This window comes from Canis lupus, chromosome 6, assembly GCF_048164855.1.
Source record: "Canis lupus baileyi chromosome 6, mCanLup2.hap1, whole genome shotgun sequence".
Classification (NCBI taxonomy): Eukaryota; Metazoa; Chordata; class Mammalia; order Carnivora; family Canidae; genus Canis; species Canis lupus.
Window position 1 is genome coordinate 16,923,388 of NC_132843.1, and position 12,497 is coordinate 16,935,884.

Here is a 12,497-nt window from a genome sequence, read left to right on the forward strand (position 1 = left end):
TGTTCACTGCATTGGATGTTGTTAATGGGTGCATCCGGGGACTTAATTCTTGCTGAAATATAGCAAGTCAGAGCCACTACTTTGGGCCCAAATTTTGTTGGAGTGGCTGGAGGTTGCAGGAGGGGAGCCTCATAGCTAGGTGAGCAGGAGACTCAAGCAAGCAGTTGGGGAGAAGATGCTAAGAAAGACTTAGGTGCATTCTCAATCACTCAATCTTTCATAGCTGCCAAGTGGCCTTAGATAGGAAGACAGGTGAGGTGAATCCTTGCTGTCTATGGCTTATCCACTGGAAAACAAACTTCTTTTAGAATATTTAAAAAAATATTTCCCATAGAAAATTAGATTCTCGGGAAACTTTTCTTTTGTATTCTTTTGGGACATTTTTTACTCTGCCTTCCTCTCTTTCATCCCTGGAAGGCAGGGCCTCCCCACCTTGAAGGAGAATGGACAGTTATAGACAAGAGAGAGAGCATCGTTGCCCCCATAAACATAAGCCCCCATTTATGTGGTGCTATTTGGAGATACATTCTTCTGGCACAGATTTCCTTTGCATTGTGTAATGCATCTAAAGTGTGTTTCAACTCTTTGAGTTCCTAGGCTGTATTAAGCCAACTTCGGCATGTCCCAGGGAACTGTTTCCGCTGCAGGATGGGACAGGCCAGGACAGGACATTGTTGTAAAGAGCCTAATAGAATATTCTGTAGGACTTTAACTTTGTAAGTTCAAAAGGAATAAAAGACATTTGGAAAGACTATTTTTCAGCTCATAAGTATTCTTATGTTGTAGTTTATGCTTCATGCTGTATGTTGTGTGTAACACAGGTAGGTACTTTAATTTAAAATAAATATTTATCTTGTCACTGAACCATTGCTAGATGTCGAGTCCACTTTATAAAAGCTGCCAAAGAACAAAGTAGACATTCTCTGCAGTCCATTCACCCAGTGAAAGGAGCACTAGTGAGTCATCATTCATCTGTTTTAATCAAACAGGGAATTTTCTTTCCCATTTCCTTTCTTTGTAGCTCTGTCTTCACTTGTCCCTAATGGCCATATGGCCTCTAGAAAGAATTCATTCAGGAAACCCTTACTGAGCATTTGCTATTGTGGGAGGTATGAGCTAAATGCTGTGGTTAAAACCATTCGACATAATCCCAACTCTCACAAGGCCTACAGTCCAGTGGGGAATGTGTCTGTGCACACACGCACACACACACACACACACACACACACATACAGACACAGAGCCCTTGCCTGCACTCACTTAACCACTCAGGGGCAGGCACTGAGTGCTGCCATTACCCTTGGGGGTGCCCACTGCATGGGAGCCAGAGATTTAGCCCTCATTCTCAAAGAACAGCAATGAGGAGACCAAGTACTTGTCACCATCAAGCGGGCTGGTTCCTCTGCAAACTGGCCTTTACCTCTCAATGTCCAAAGTCAATTTCTGAAATCTGGGACCTTCACACCGCACACTTCTCCATGTTGTTTCAAGAATAAGCTTTGGAGGTTGGAAAGAAAATCGCCCAGGTCCTTGCCAGTGAAGCCATGTACGTTCAGGAGCAGCAGGCCATGTGTGGGTGCCATCAGCCAGAAGGACCAACAGTGACAGACCCCCTTCTCTTCCCTGACTTCCTGCCTCTCTCTTCTTCTCCTTGCCAGCTTTGTCCTCATATCTCCACCTCTCCCCCAACTCCTCACCTTCCACTGTCTCAGTCACCCCTCATCTACGTCATTTTACTCCCTGCCACTTGAGCCCCCGCCCCACCCCCAGCATGACTTACCTGAAACTCACAGCTGCCACGTGGCTCTCCTGAGGCTCACGGCCAGATGTCCACACTCCTTGGTGCAGGCTGCCTCCAGCTGCTTCAGCTGCATCCCATCCGACTTTGACCTTCACCCTTTGGAATACCAATTGCTTCATGTTGCCTGCTTGCACTGCTAGGCTCCTGTAAGACTGAGGTTCTGTGCTCACCATTCCTTGTGTCTGATGGGCCCTCCCCTCACTTCTCTACCCAGCTAATTCTTCTCCTTTTCTCCTCCATGCAGGAGGCATTGTTGCCTCTAGAAGCTCTTCTCGGAGGCTCCTCTTGCTCTTATGGGATGCTGGCACATGTTGGTTATCATATTTTCCACATGACATTGAATGTGTCTACTCACAGGGTTCTATCTGCTGTGGTCAGGGTGCCAATCCATCTCTGCATCCCTAGCACCTAGGATCGTTGGACACATAGTAAATACCCCGTGGATGTTTGATGTCAGATGGAGCTAGGAGAGCACATGCTGTGGGACATGGGACATGGGACATGGACTCATTCATTCATTAATCCATCCATTAATTCATTTGCAATAAACCACAAGAAAACTTGATAGGCAGATGTCTCAAATTTGCAGGACCGAGCAAGCTTCCAGGGTAGATGCTCTCAACTGAGGGCGGGACTATTTCAGACATTCTTAGGGGACCTTATCAAGCAACATAGGTTCTCACCCCTTCCTACAATCCTCTCCCTGCTCCTGAGCAGAACCAGGGTTCAAGGTGTTTTCAGTAGGTCACAGATGGCACATGGCACTTCTTGATTCTCTATGCTTTTGCTTCTCCAGTGTTTTCAACTCAGAACTAAATATATATATATAGGATTAAAGAAATAAAAATAAAGAAAATAAAAATAAAAAATAAAGAAATTCAGCAGCTAGGTTCTTCTTTAAGATTGCCATTTAGAGTTTAAAAAGAAAGGAAACTAACGTGGAGAAGTAAATGATTAGTTCAAATGAATGACTGTTTTGTGAGCAAGTGAGGACAGCGGAGCAAGGTAAAAGTGAAGGAAAGACCCCTCTGTGCACCCGATAAACTGCAGCATGGGTTTGTACCTAGCTTCCAGGCCTGCAGAAGACACTTCCACGGTGGGGACATTTGGAGAAAGAGGGAAGGATTCAGGGCAGGGGTGAGCTCTCTGATGATGATCCCATGTTAACGTGTGAGCAGTATCCCTTGTGAGTATAGCCCGAATTCATATCTGAAAAAACTATGGAAAGATATTTTAACATCTTAGTGGCTTGTGTAATTGGCCATTATTCAAAGGTTTGTGAGGGATGGATCTATTTAAGCTAAAGAAATGGATGACATAATGAGGAAGGGACAGCCTCACATTTGGAGCGGGGCCATACCCACTTAGGATGTCCCTGCCTATTGTTTTCCACAACCTGGCTTCAGATGTTATTGAAAACTCACATCCATTTAAGCTTCCTCCCAAGCCCCATCTCTGCAGACAGAGTTAAGGTATATGAGCAATTTAAAAAATATTATACTTATTCCATGCTGTAGAATTAACACAGAGTATCTCTGAATCATCAAATACCCACAGTAAGGGGAGTTTTCCTGGATAGCTTTGTTCATTTAGATATTTATTACTAGAGTAAAATGAGGAAATGTTATCCTAGGCTAAAGATTCCACAAAATAAACAAATTTGATACCATCCGCTAGGATATTTGTCTCATTAGACTGCTCAGTTGGAAAGTTGTCTCATCTCAGTGCTTTATTGAAGAACAACTTTCAAAAGGCATTGACTTGACATGAAAATAATTGGATTTACGTAAACACATAATGTAGGAAAACTTAGCCTCTTGCTTGTTTGAGACCCTGGGATCAAACTGAGAGCTTTCTTCAGATATGGTGCAGCTTCTCATGGTTTTAACAAATTCTACATGTTAAAAACGTATTGGAACTATATTCCTCTTTAGTATATGACCATTAAGTGAATTATGAAGCAATATCAAGTTAATTTTCATAGGAGCTTTTCTTAGGAAAAGAGGGGGAGGTTTACATTTTGCTGAGGTTCTAGTATTCTTTTTAAAATCCTCCCAGCAATCTTGGAAAGTGGGTATCATTCCAACCATACATCTTAAGAATAGTAGAATTATGCATAAATCATACACCAATAAAAGTGATTTATGAAAGATACTGAGGCTCAAAAGGTGAAGATTCTTGCCCAGGATAGCACAGCTATGAAATATTGGATTGAGTTTGGATCCAACTGGTCTTCCTCCATTTCATCCTCCTGATATTAAGCATCAAATAGTTGATGGAAGGGCACTTACATTTTTTTTTTTAGTACCAACAATAATTAAATAGACAGGAAAAATATACCATCAGTGAACTGACATCACCGTACAGAGTCAGAAGACTTGAGTTATAATTGTGTAAGTGGTGAAGATAATAATGATCTTAATAATAATAAATGTAATCAGCTGCTATTAATTGTATGCTCATCTGTCCCAAGAACTGCCAGCACAACACAGCTGGAGAACACTGTGAGCGCTGCAAAGAGGGTCACTATAGGAACACCATCCACGGATCCTGTAGTGTCTGCCCGTGTCCTCATTCAAACAGGTACAGTATGGGAGCTCTCAAATAATCTGTAGAGACTGGAAGTCATTGGGTGGTTGCCTGGGACTGGGGTTGGAGAGTGGAAGGATATGGGAAGCGACTGCTAAGGGTATGGGATTTCTTTTTTGGGGTGATGGAAATGTTCTAAAATTGATCATGCTAATGGTTGGTTCAACTCTGTAAACCTATTAAAAGCCATTTAATTGAATACTTGAAATGGGCAAGTGGTATGGTTTGTGAATTATATCTCAATCAAGCAGTTATATTTTTAAAAGAACAGGCAAAAATGCAAAACAAAAGCAAAACAAACAAGAACAGTTTTTCTAAGTGTACACTTGAGTGTTTTTCCTTTTCCTCTTTCCTTTCACTCTTCACAATGGTTAAACATTATTTACTGAGAGACCAATTCGGAGCTAGGGGTTAGCCTTCTCTAGGTGCTAGGGCAACTATAGTAAAGAAGACTAGCAATCAGGCAGTCTGATCTCATCAGGATTCACCTGGAGAATGTGGGCAGGGGCCATTGTCACCCTCAGGAAATAAATGCACAAATAAATATGCACAATTTCAGATAGAGATGGACTATGCAGTTGATAACAGGGTTATCAACTGGTAGCGAGTGAGCAGACTCTTTACAGAGGAGTAGGAGAGTTTTTTGGGCATGGACCAGGGAATGATGAGATGGAGTCAGTGGGGCAATATCTTAGCAATGAGGGTCTGAGGGAAGGAAAAGGCAAGAGACCACCCCTGTGCTGATATGTTTGTGGAATAAGGAGGTGGCTGGAGCACAGTGTTGGGGGAGAGGGCCAGGAGGCCCGGTAGGTGGGGCACCCAGGGTTCAGATCCTAAGGACCCTGGAGGCTCTAGTAAGGCACTGCGATTTATCCTCAATGTGACGGAAGCCACAGGCCAGCGATGTGACCTGAGTTATCATTCAGACTCCAGCACAGCAGATGCATAACGTAGGTAGCAACCCGCCACTTATATATTTCATGGTAATTCATATTCTATTTGGCCTTGGTACCTTGCCCTATTCCTGCTCGTCGTGACACGTTCGTTGTGGGTCCAAGCAAAATATCACACATAACCAGAGGAAGCAAGAGTTGATTTGAAGATCTAGAAGATACCTATAGGAATATAAGCAGTGCACTGGCTCAGGCACAGTGCAGGCCACAAGGCTGATTGATGTCAGTCCAGGATCCGAGAGATTGGCCATGTTACCAGAAGTCACTGCCCAGACGTGGCTTTTCTGAAGATGCATATTAGAAATGTCACCCTGTTTTGCTCTCTGTGTATTTGATACCCCTTAAACTTGCCCAGTCCTGTGGCTTTATTTGCAAAGGGGTTTATCACTCGATACCTGCCTAGACTTGTTGGAACAGAAGCCAGAGGGAATAGAAACAAGATTTTCACCCGGTGTTCAGGGAAGGCTTTTCATCTTTGGTTGCAAAGCCTGTTGTTATCATGAAGGGCGGCTTCTGGCTTCCATACAACTGAAGTAACTCACCATCATTCCTCAGATTATCAATGAGACACTATTTTTATCGAATTCTCCCTCCGGCGATATTCATACTGTTGACGAATTTCTAACTGTCCCTTTAGGAGTATAACTCTATCCATGTATGAGACTACAGAAGCTTCCTAGATAAGAATTCTCTTATCAGCAAATGATACATGGAGCTATTTTCCCTCGGACTTGCTCAGTGTAATGTTCATAGACCTTTCTCAAGGCAACAGAGTTTTTTCATGATCTGCTCACTTAATTTAAAAAAATCCAAAAAAAAAATAAATAAATAAAAAAAAATAAAAAAATCCGTCTCAAATATGCACTAGTTTAGAACAAAAAGAATGAGAGTTGGAATGCCACAGCTTGATTTGAAAAATGTAAAAATCACCAATGATTGTGCCCACAAAAATATCTAGATGGGCAAGCATGCTCTGTGCCTTAGCTCCTGCCCAACCCCTTTGCTTCCTAGGAGATAATGTGCCCAATATGAAGGAACTAGAATAAACAAGGAGAAAAATTTTTTGAAGAATCAGAACTCTTTTTCTTTTTTTTTTTTTCTGCCTAGACTTGTTTTATTCCTTCCTTGTTATTCCTAGAAAAATACTGTTGTAATCATCTCTTCCGAAGTGAGTTACTTTGCTGTCTCAAGTGAAGGAATGCATTTCTTGAAGCCAAAAACAAAACCAAATAAATGTCTTCAGTCCTTATTTACCAAGATATGCCCAATGTGAGCTGAAATAGTACCTCATTATCATCTCTACAAGTTTTGATGGACACATTTTTCTTCATATAGAAAGCAACCAGTCTCTTGGTGTCTGTTTCCACTTAACCCAAGTCAGTGCTTTGTGGCAAAAAAAATAAAATAAAATAATAATAATAATAATAATGAGCATGAAGCCTATCAATTTATGTTTTTACTGAGGCTTTTCTTCTGGCTTCTTTCAAGTTTTGCCACTGGCTGTGTTGTGACGGGGGGAAATGTGAGGTGCTCCTGCAAACCCGGATACACAGGCACACAGTGCGAAAGGTAGGTGCTGCCCCTCCCCCCACCCCACCCCACCCCTCCCTCACCCCTCACCCCACAGGGAGGGTGGGCTCTGCAGTCAGGCTGCAGCAGGCACAGGCTGTGGGTGGGGCTGTGCTGGGTGGAGGCTCAGAGCTGGGTGGGGCTGCTGGTTTCACCGAGGCTGGAAAAAGATCCCCAGGGAAAAATACAAGACTGCTCACTTAATAAATCATTAACCTCCTTGTCTTTCTTGTTTCTTACATGTTTCAGAAATTTGAGAATGAGACCCCACATATCATAGTCCCTACATACTCCTACCCACCTGCACACTCTCATACCCCTCCCCCTATGTATTGCTACCTGCCCCTCCCCCTCCACTTCCCTACATACTTCTACCCCCTACATGTCCTTACTTACCCCTACCTCCATATAAATTCTTCCTTGCATACCCCTACGCCACATATACAGATCCCTACATACCCGCACACACCACACACGCATCCTTATATAGCCCTTATTGGCACACATATCCCTACCTAGTCCTAGCTCCATGTAAACTCATCCCTACATACTCCTCACCCTACATATGTATCCCTGTGTATCCCTGCCCCCCACACATCCCTACTTGCTACGACATCCACCCACAACTCTACATATTCTTATTCACACACACACACACACACACACACCCCAAACCCACACATTATCCCCTCTCTATCCCACACATTATGAACACCTGCAGGACAGTCTGTGTCATTCATTTCTGAATCACTGCTGCCTACCGTGGCACTGTTCATGTAATGGATGTTCAGTAATGAAACAAAAGAATAAGTGTTGCAGAATGGAAACTATGAACTTAATTATGAAGGACAGTAGAGCCAAGCTTTAGTTATTCAGGAACAGATTTTCATGATTAGCTACTATACACTACCAAGCATTTATAAGGGCTGTAAAAACTGCTTACGGTCTTCCTGGGAAGATGGCACATACATGTTTGAAAAAGTAACAGTGTAGCAAATGAATCATATGGACAGCATATTTTTAAATTTAGAATAACTTTATCATAAAATCAATACATATCTTTATTAAAAATGATGTGATACAGGTGAGCAAAGAACTGTAAGGCCCACTACACGTCTTTGTAGCCCTTTATACTTGTACATGCTCACATATAATCCTACTTATAATCATTTTATTTACAGAAAACCCCAGCTGAAACTTGCATATTCTTACAGATCATTCTGTGTGCACAGATGTTTTCTTAAAAACAAAAGTAGATTGTTGTTTTGCTTTCTGTTTTGACTTGTTTTCTCATCTAGTAGAAGGCTAGCACTGTCTTTCCATTTCAGCAAAGTATTCACTGATAACATCATGTCAGAACCAAGAAGTTCTGTAATCTCCTCCTAGTCTTTGAGATAGTTTCACTGTTTTCCATTCAAAGCAGCACTAAAAGTAAATCCTTGCAGCAAAATATTTGTGTGTATAAATCCTCAAGATATAATTAATAGAAGTAGATTCCTTGGATCAAAGGGTAGGTGTATTTTTCAGGCTTTTGATTCATTTTGCCTGTTTGCCCTCCAGAAAAGTCACACTTATTTCTAGTCCTACCAGTGGCAAAAGAGCACCTGCTGCCGCCAGTGAATACTAGAAATGATCAATTTTTAAAATATCTGCCAGTTTAGTAGGAGACCATTGTGTATCATTTTAATTTACATTTCTTTGTTTAATAATTAGATTGGAGTCTTTTTCATGTGTTCATTGACCACTTGTGGATCTTATTTTTGGGATTGTTTTCTAGGTCTTTTACTCATTTTTTTCTAGTGAAATGTTCTTTTATCAGTTTTTTTATTGGTTTGTACAAATTCTTTTAAAGGTAATGAGCCCTTCATACTATATGTTGCAGATACTTTTTTCAGTTTGTTTTTTGTTTGCATGTTTTTTTGGTTTTCTATTTTGTTATATGTTTCTACTCTGTATTCCTCAGGAGTCAGCCAATGGGGTCATGTTTAGGGAGGTTATATAAATGTTAATGCATTCTTTTAGTACTTTTATTTTTTTAAAAAAAGATTTTACTTATTTGAGAGAGAGACAGAGCACAAGCAGAGAGAGTGGCAGAGGGAGAAGCAGGATCCTCATGGAACAGGGAGCTCAATGCGAGGCTTGATCCCAGGACCTTGGGATCATATTCTGAAGCTGAAGGCAGACTCTTAGCCAACTGAGCCACCCAGGCACCCTACTTTTAGTACTTCTATAGTTTTATTTCTTCATGTTGGTGAAAATTTGGAAGCTAGCCTTTTGGGGGTGTCATGGCCTCTCACAAGGCAGATAGATTTAGGGTTAACATGATAGCCAAAATTGGCCAGAGCCCAAGTGACTCTGACTATCCCAGTATTCCATCCCCACAATCCAGGGCCCATGTTGCATGAAATACATGTAGTATTTGGCTGCATCCCAGAGCCACACTCAGTAGGGTGAGATGTTCACACTAGGGGAGGCACAAGGAAAGTAGGCCGATTAGGGGACTAGCAGATTCACATCCCTCATGTCACACTCACCGCAGGATGTGTGCTCATGAGTGAATGAGGACAGACACTCCTGTTGTTTTTCCCTCTCTTCCTCTCACACTGTCACACTCCTCTCTCTTTGGTTGAGTACATGTAGTTAAATTCACTAAAGGTCAATGTGCATCTACAAAATTTCTCCATAAACTTAGACTTGTTCCTGTACATTTTATTTGGTCTTTGTGCCATTATCATTTCTGTGTCATTTCTGAAAATATAAAGCGCTTTTTGATATTTGGTTGAGCAAAGCTTCCTTCGTAACCCTTATATAAAATGTTTTCCTTGGCCATTCTGACATTTTATTTTCCTGGATAAACTTTAGAAGAGTGTTGCCTAATTAGAAAAAAAAAAAAAAACAGAAAATTAATTCAGCTGGATTTCATAGGAAAGCAGGTCCACTCTGGCCTGGGGTTATCTGGGATATTTGATGGACAGGGTGGGATGACAAGAGAGGTAGGGTTGGAAGGTGGCTCAAATCAGGGAAGTCATGCAAGAAAACGCAAGGTCCTCAAAGATATTTGCCATGGGAGAAAGGCACAAACTGCCTTATTGTGGGGATCACTGAGCATCAGCTAAGGGGCTGGGCACTGTCTTGTGGTAAAAAGAAGCAATTTCAAGGTTCTTCTGTTTTCCATTTCAGCAAGAGCAACGTTGCCCACAAATGCCTCACATCTATTATTCATTCTTTCTGCCAATGAAAAATGTATGGCGATCCTAGTATGTTTGGCACTGTGCTAAGCACTAGAGACATGTTAGCAGCTGGAGCACAGACTCTGCCCTCAGGGTTTTACAGTCTAGTGATGGGCAGATATACAAACCAGCTGTGAAAATAGTGGCTGAGAATATAACTGGGCTAAGTCAGGCTGCTGTAGGAGGGGCCTCCAACCAACCTTGGGGGGTGATGGACAGAAGGGGCAGCTGTCCTGAGACAGGAAAGATGGGTGAGTGGGTGGGCACTGGGAAGTTTCTTCTGGACTCTGTGGTTTAAAAGCTGTGAGACTCCCACCTGGGAGAGGGGTCCTAGTGTAATCCTCCTTAGGGTTCTTCACAAACAATAAAGCAGAAAACAGCAACATACTGGCTGAGACATCCACTTGGCAGGCAGCAGATTTGAAAAGAGAAATTCTTAATTAACAGTTCTCACAACTTATGTTTGTTACATTTGCTGTCTCAGGGAAGCAAACTAGTGTTTCTTAAAATTTTTTTTAAAAACTTTTCGACAGGTTAATGCTATATTAATGTCAAACTTTTTCATTTGTTGAACATTTATTGAGGACCTACTCTGTGCCAGGCATCATTCCGGCTCTAGTTGTTGGCTATGCAGCGGTGGTAGCTACAAGACGGTATAGGGTGAAGAGTAAAAATATAAGCAGGAGCCAGGAGGGCAGAGGAGGGAGCAGACAATCTGAGGAATGAGGTAGGAAAGGATTCCCAGCTCATACCTTGCTCTGGGACACGTTTCTCCCCCAGCCACTCAGAGCCACAGGTGACAAATATGTTCTCTGCTCTTTATTTGTTGTCCCAATGCCATTTATGAAATCAGGAAATTTTACTTCAGTCCATTGTGTTTGGACACTACCTTAAAATAAGAATAAGGGAACCAGTTGTTTCCGTGATCAGCAAATAACGCTTTTTGCAAGAGTAAGGAAGAAGTGGAATCAAACTTCCTGAATATTTACATGACTTTAATATGAAATATTTTATAATTATATATCTTTTACATGGAAAGTTTAGATATAGATAAGCCATCAAAAAATAAAGTATTTAAAATATAGATCTTTGGGCACCTGGGTGGCTCAGTCGGTTGAGTGTCTGCCTTCAGCTCAGGTCATGATCACAGGGTCCTGGGATCGAGCCCAGGGTCAGGTTTTCTGCTCAGTGGGGAGTCTGCTTCTTCCTCCCCCTATGCCCCTCCCCCTCTTCATGCTATCTCTATCACTCTCGCTCCATCTCTTTTTCAAATAAATAAATAAAAACTTTAAAAAGGAACACAGATCTTTTGCATAGTATGGTTTGTTAAGTAGAATACAGGACCAGTCACATAAAGTAAACCCTTATGCCAACTGGCTTGGTAGATTTAGATAAGCCACCTCAGCTTAATTACCTTCTTGGCAATTAAGGAATACATGGGTTTTCTGCTTCGTGTCTACTCTCTGAAATGTCATAATTCCAAGTGATACCAATTATACATAGATGCATATATACATGAATATTTCATCGTGCCTTAAAATGGTAACTACTTTTTATTGAGTGTCTATTATGTTCAGGCATGGTATTAGATTCCTCACTACATTTTTATCTCATATTCATGTATCAAAACAGGTATTGTTAGTGCAATTATTCATTTATTCACTCTGCATAGACTTATCTCGCACCTAATATGGGCCCAGGCACTATCCCAGATACTAGCAATTGATCAGCCAGAGAATCCATGCCCCTGTGGAGTTTACATTCTCATGACAGGAGTAAGATTAAGGAACTAAAGCTTGGAGGGTTAACAGCCCAGGGTTACACAGCACATGGTAGGGGCAGGGATCCAGCCAGATCTTCCTGATTGAAAGCCCATGTCCTTTGCACTGTATCACCAATGTATCCATTGGTGAAGCCTACATAAATTAGTTCCTTGATGCAAAGCTTAAATTTGGGGAAGAGAGTCAAATACCACATTCCCTTGATTCTGTCAATTGCACTGATAAGACACCACACACACATCAAGTTAATGACAATCTGGGGGAGATAGAGTGGGTGTGGAACTTTGCTAATAGACAGAAATATTTTGGTTTTCATCCCAATTCCAAAAACATTAACATGTGTCTGTTTTGTTTTTTAAGATTTTATCAATTAATGAGAGAGAAAGAGAGAGAGAGAACAAGTGGGGGAGGGGTAGAGGAAGAGGGAAAAGCAAGTTCCCACTGAGCAGGGAGCCCTATGCAGGGCTCAATCCCAGGACGCTGAAATCATGACCTGAAGTGAAGGTGGACACTGAACTGATTGAGCCACCCAGGCACCTCTGTTGGTTTTTAAAAAAAAAATAGAAACTCAAAA

General features: G+C 41.7%; 1 protein-coding gene across 2 annotated transcripts in view; it reads left to right on the top strand.

Annotated features, from left to right (window-relative positions):
* Positions 1–12,497, top strand: part of LAMA3 (laminin subunit alpha 3) — a 249,419-nt gene that overhangs the window by 177,953 nt on the left and 58,969 nt on the right. For both annotated transcript variants that reach the window (XM_072829057.1, XM_072829058.1), the window contains 2 exons: positions 4,275–4,384; positions 6,832–6,912. In XM_072829057.1, the coding sequence (XP_072685158.1) occupies positions 4,275–4,384; positions 6,832–6,912 (191 nt within the window). The remainder of the gene's footprint in view (positions 1–4,274; positions 4,385–6,831; positions 6,913–12,497) is intronic.